Below are 4,757 nucleotides of genomic sequence, written 5' to 3' on the forward strand. Positions count from 1 at the left end.
GGCCCGCCCTTGTGCAGGCATCTACCAGGCCTCCGAGTGCGTTCCTGGCTGGTACAACCACGTCATGGTGGGCTTGTTGGGCTGCCTGTGCCTCCGCATGCCACCTTGGAACCGCGCCGCGCTACCATGAGGTGTGTGCCACGAGCGCTGTCGACAGCGGGATGGCGGCGGGGCTGCCGGCCTGCAAACGCCTGCAAACTGCCCTGCCCTGCCCTGCTGGCGCTGCAGGTGATCGTGGGGTACAACGCTACCAAGGGGGTGGGCTCCAACGAGAGCTACTGGATCGTGCGCAACCAGTGGTGGGTGTGCAGCCGGCACCGGGATGGGGCTAAAGCACCCATCCCCTGCCTGCCCTGCCGCCGCCCACGGCTGCCCCCCGCTCACGGCTGCCTGTTCCGAGCGGTGCAGGGGCGACTGGGGAGAGGCGGGACACATCCGGGTGCAGATGACGCAGGCGGGGGCCTGCTCCATGTACAGGCGAGCGGCGGGTGGGGCGGGTGGGTGGCGCGGGGCGGGTGGTGGATGGATGGATGAGCGTTTGGGGTGGGCGGATTCTTGGTCTTTTGTGGGTGAGTAGGGCGGCTAACCAGCAACCCTCCCGCCATGCCTGGCCGCACGTTGCTGCTGCCTGCAGCGGCCTGATGCGTCCGCTGAACACGCAAAACATGGTGGCGGCGCCCGCAAGCAGCCCTCCCAGCCCTCCCACCCGCCGACCCTCGACCCTTCCGCCACCCCCCTCCTCCACCCAGCCCGCCAAAAACGTCCTCCACCCAGCCCTCCCCCCTCGCCCGCTGCCGCCCAGTCCCAGACCCCCCTCCCCCTCGCCGCCGCCCCCCAGCCCTGCTCCCTCGCCCAAGCCCCCGTCTCCCAACCCCCCGCCCCCACGCCCGCCCCCACCGCCCTCCCCACGGCCGCCGCCCCCGAAAACCGTTCTCTCCACCTGCGGCGCCAAGGGCCAGAAGAAGTGCTCCCCGCCGCCGCCAAGTCCCAAGCCCTCCCCCCCACGGTAGGGTGGCGGGCAGGCCATGCTTATGCCAGGCACCCCCGGCACAGCCCAACCACCCGACTCGCTCACGCCCCGCTGTGTGTGTGCACTGCACTCTTACGCCCGCCGTGCCCTCCCCGCCCCACCACCTCCAGCCCTGCCCATTGCCTTGCCCCATAAAAGCTGCCTTCGCCTCGGCCCCCACCCCGCCCCGCCTGCAGGCCGCCCCTGGGAGGCCTGACCAGGTCGCCGCCGCCGCCACGGCCCCGCCCCCAGATCGAGGCTGTGATGAGGGACGCAGCGCTGTGGCGCGGCTTCACAGGTGGGCAGGCAGGCGCCGTGCGCCCAGCGCAGCCCAACACAGCACAGCACGACGCAGCGCAGCACAGCACAGCACAGCACGACACAGCACAGCACAGCCCTGGGACCCCTGCGCTGCCAGCGCTGCCGCACACAGGGCTACTGCGCGCCCGCCTGCTCTCCTGGGCAGCCTGGTGCCCGGGAAACCGTGGAGCTCCTCCCCCTTTCCCCTCCCGCCACACCCCCACCACCTGCCCGCACCCCACCCCTCGGCCTCCCCTGCAGGCGTGTGGGACACCCTGAGCAGCCCCTCCCTCACCGCCGACACCCGCCTGCTCACCTCTGGCCTCAACACACAGCTGGCGGTGCACTTCCGCGCCGGCCTGGCCGACCCCAAGCGCCGCTACGTGCGCGCCGCGCTGTTTGCCAGCACCGCCGTGGACCGCGCCACCGCCGCCCTGCTGCCGCCCAACGCCACCGCCGGCACCGGCTGGAAGCTGAAGGGTGGGTGGGGGCGGACGGGCGGGGTGGGTGGGGAGGTGGAGGCGGCGGCGGGCGGCTGCGTGTGGGGGGGTGAGTGGGGGTTTGCTGGCTGCGCAGAGGAGCCTGAGAGGGGCTTCCGGAGGCTGGACGCTGTGGAGGCGTGCCGGGCCCTGTTGGCGGGCCGGCCTGGGCGCCCGCGGCTGGCCAGCCCCGGCCGCCGCCGCCCCGCGTGGCTGCCCACGCCGGCCTGCAGCGACTTTGAGCTCGAACGCCTCGCCCGCCCCCCCTGCCTGTGCCGTGCAGTGACGGTCAACGGGCGGGTGCTCAAGCCTGCAGACGCTGCCCCCATGGGCGGCGGGGAGGTCGTCAGGGTGAGGCCATATACTGGCAGGCCGCGCCGAGCCGCGCCCTCGCCCTGAGCACCCGTTGCCGCCGTGCGCGACCGCCAGCCGGCTTGCCCCCTGCGCTGCCTGGCCGCCGCCCTGCTGGTGCAGACGTTCCCCGCCGCCAAGGGGCGCTCCGCACGGATGGCGATCCTCACCCCCAAGATGCGCATCAGCATGAATGTGGCCTCCAAGACCTCGGTGTGTGGCTGTGCCCCCCCCCCAAGCCGCAGCCAGCCACCTGCCCTGTGCCGCCTGCCCGCGCTCGACAGCTGCCCAGCTACGTTGTTTCCGACTGGTCTGTTCCGGTCCTCGGGTGGGCCGGGGAGGCCTGCTGCCACGGCTGCCGCCCCTCAGCCTCGCATCCTTTTCTGCAACCAGCCGACCCGCTTGGCCGCGCTGCGCCACCTGCCACGCCGCCGAGCGCAGGCCGCGGACCAGCAGCGGTTTGGCAAGTGGCTCAACGTCAGGGTGACCGTCTTCAGGACCCAGATCCTTCCGAAGCCAGTCCTGGGACTGTTTGGTGAGCAATGCCCGCTGGGACAACTGGCCACCCCACCCCGGGCCCATGAGCACAGCCGCTGGTTCACTGCCCACCCCACCGACCGCCATGTCATGTTGAGCATGGCTGTGCGTGTGCCACACACCCCGTTCCCGCAGGCCCCTCCTACATCGCCGCCCGGGGGTGACCTGCCAGCCTCCGGCGGCAGACAGATCCTTCTTCTTTCAACGCCAGTGGCTGGCAGCCCTGCGCCACGTTTTGGATTACAAATGTCATCAAACGCATGCCGAAGCCATGGACGGACAGTGTGTCGTTATGTGGCGGCCCTCGCCCCGCCCGAGCGCAGCGCCAGTGTTGTCAGCCCCCGCATGTCTGGCCCGTTTCCTCGGTTCGGCTTCCGCGCCATGCCGATGCCCCACTGTTACTTATTTTTTGCTCCATTCATTTCTCCAATCCCCTTCAAGCCACGGCACCGGCCGCCCATGTGACAATGTGGCCTCTGGAGCCCCCCGGGCTTGGCCGACTGGCGTCATGCGCAGCCGGTCTGCTTCTGAAGGGGTAGGTGTCTGGCAGGGGGGTGGGGTAGGGGAGGGGCCAAGGCTCGAGCTGCATGGGCTGTGTGCGCTGGCATGATCGATCCAGGCAGCACACCAATGTGGCTCTTGGCCCTGAAAAGGCCTTTAGAATGGTAGCGGCGGCTGGTCGCATTGGGAGAGGAGGAGGCGCCCCCCCGCAGGCAGCTGCGCTCGCTGCCCCTCGCATGGTCGGCGATTGGCACCCGACTTCAAGGCAACTCAGACCATGGACAGACGCGCTGGGGCAGAGGTCAGAAGCATCTGCCGCCAGCCTGAAAGCAAGCGGCGATGCAGCGGTTTGTGTTGTGGATTTGGCAGCTGCTACAGCACACCACCCACTGCTTGCTGCTCAAGACCTCAACCACCCACACTGGCAGTCCAGCAAACGACAGCCCAACGGGGCCTAGGAGGAACCTCCGGGAGGACGGCCCAGCTGCCCTGCGTGGCGCCACACGAGAGCCGCCGCCGCCACCTCACAGCATCGCTGTCGCGGGCACCAAGAGCTGCCCCTACTCCCGCTGGCGGCCAGGCAGGCGTGGTGGCAGGTGTTGAACAGCAGTATGGTACCGGCAACATTCTAGGCGGACGATAGTGCAGACAAATGAGGCAACCACAACAAAAATGCCCTGGGGGGGTGCAGCGGGCGCCCGAGCTGGGGGGTTGCTGTGCAGGGCGGGCTGTGGCGCAGACGTGACGTGTCGGTCAATACAGGACATGCATCCTTGGAAATGAAAGCAATTGCAGGCTGAAGACGAGAAGGGGCGTGCACCGAAGTGAGGGGTAAAAAGAAAGGGGTACAGGAGTGGGGCGGCGACGGGCAGCCGGCCGCGGGCGCTGGGGGCCCGGCGGCAGCTGGAAAAGGGGGTGGGCCCGAGGGTACGCTATTCTGCCAGGGTTGGTTGAATCGGAGAGGGCTGTAGTGTACACGTGCCGGTGTGGACGGCGGGGCAGCGGGCAAGAGGCGGAAGCGAGGAAGACAGCAGCAGCGGCGAGTGGCGAGTGTTGGGAGGGAGGCAGCGGCAGTGCGGGCGCGGCGAGAGAGGGGCTGGAAGAGCGCGAGGCCGAGGGGTGCAGCCGGGGGGTCTGCAGAAGGCCGGCCGCCATGCTACGCCACGCTACCGGCGCAGCGCGGCCGCCATGCTGCGCCCAAAGGCGGACTTGGTCTGGAAGGCCACGCCGCGGATGCCTTCCGGATCGCTCACGTACCCCAGCTTCTCGTACAGGGCCACCACCCCGGGCTCCGCGTACAGCGTGATGGTGGCGATGCCGTCGTGCACGAGGGAGGAGGTGAGGCGCTCCACGAGCGCGCGGCCCAGCCCGCCGCGCTGCCAGGCGGGGGCCACCGAGACGTCCCAGATGACGGCAGACAGCGCGCCGTCGCTGGTGGCCCGCGCAAAGCCCAGCAGCTGCGGGCGGCGGCGGCAGGGTGGGCGGCACGGGGGGTGGCGGGGTGGGCGTGCGTGGGGCGTGTGTGTGGAGGCAGCGGCGGGCGGGTGCTGGCGAGCCGGGCCACGGCTGGTCGTGGGGGG

At 70.3% G+C, this 4,757-nt stretch overlaps 2 protein-coding genes across 2 annotated transcripts in view; one reads left to right on the top strand and one right to left on the bottom strand.

Annotated features, from left to right (window-relative positions):
• Positions 1-2,840, top strand: part of CHLNCDRAFT_143823 (hypothetical protein) — a gene marked incomplete at both ends in the record, with an annotated part of 5,354 nt that extends 2,514 nt beyond the window's left edge. Inside the window, 8 exons of the mRNA XM_005849110.1 lie at positions 229-299; positions 409-471; positions 1,207-1,307; positions 1,571-1,789; positions 2,072-2,139; positions 2,263-2,352; positions 2,581-2,674; positions 2,812-2,840. Of these exons, the coding sequence (XP_005849172.1) occupies positions 229-299; positions 409-471; positions 1,207-1,307; positions 1,571-1,789; positions 2,072-2,139; positions 2,263-2,352; positions 2,581-2,674; positions 2,812-2,840 (735 nt within the window). The remainder of the gene's footprint in view (positions 1-228; positions 300-408; positions 472-1,206; positions 1,308-1,570; positions 1,790-2,071; positions 2,140-2,262; positions 2,353-2,580; positions 2,675-2,811) is intronic.
• Positions 2,841-4,343: 1,503 nt separating this feature from the next.
• Positions 4,344-4,757, bottom strand: part of CHLNCDRAFT_143824 (hypothetical protein) — a gene marked incomplete at both ends in the record, with an annotated part of 1,838 nt that continues 1,424 nt past the window's right edge. Inside the window, one exon of the mRNA XM_005849303.1 lies at positions 4,344-4,634. Within this exon, the coding sequence (XP_005849365.1) occupies positions 4,344-4,634 (291 nt within the window). The remainder of the gene's footprint in view (positions 4,635-4,757) is intronic.

Source organism: Chlorella variabilis (assembly GCF_000147415.1).
Source record: "Chlorella variabilis unplaced genomic scaffold CHLNCscaffold_6, whole genome shotgun sequence".
NCBI classification, from domain to species: domain Eukaryota; kingdom Viridiplantae; phylum Chlorophyta; class Trebouxiophyceae; order Chlorellales; family Chlorellaceae; genus Chlorella; species Chlorella variabilis.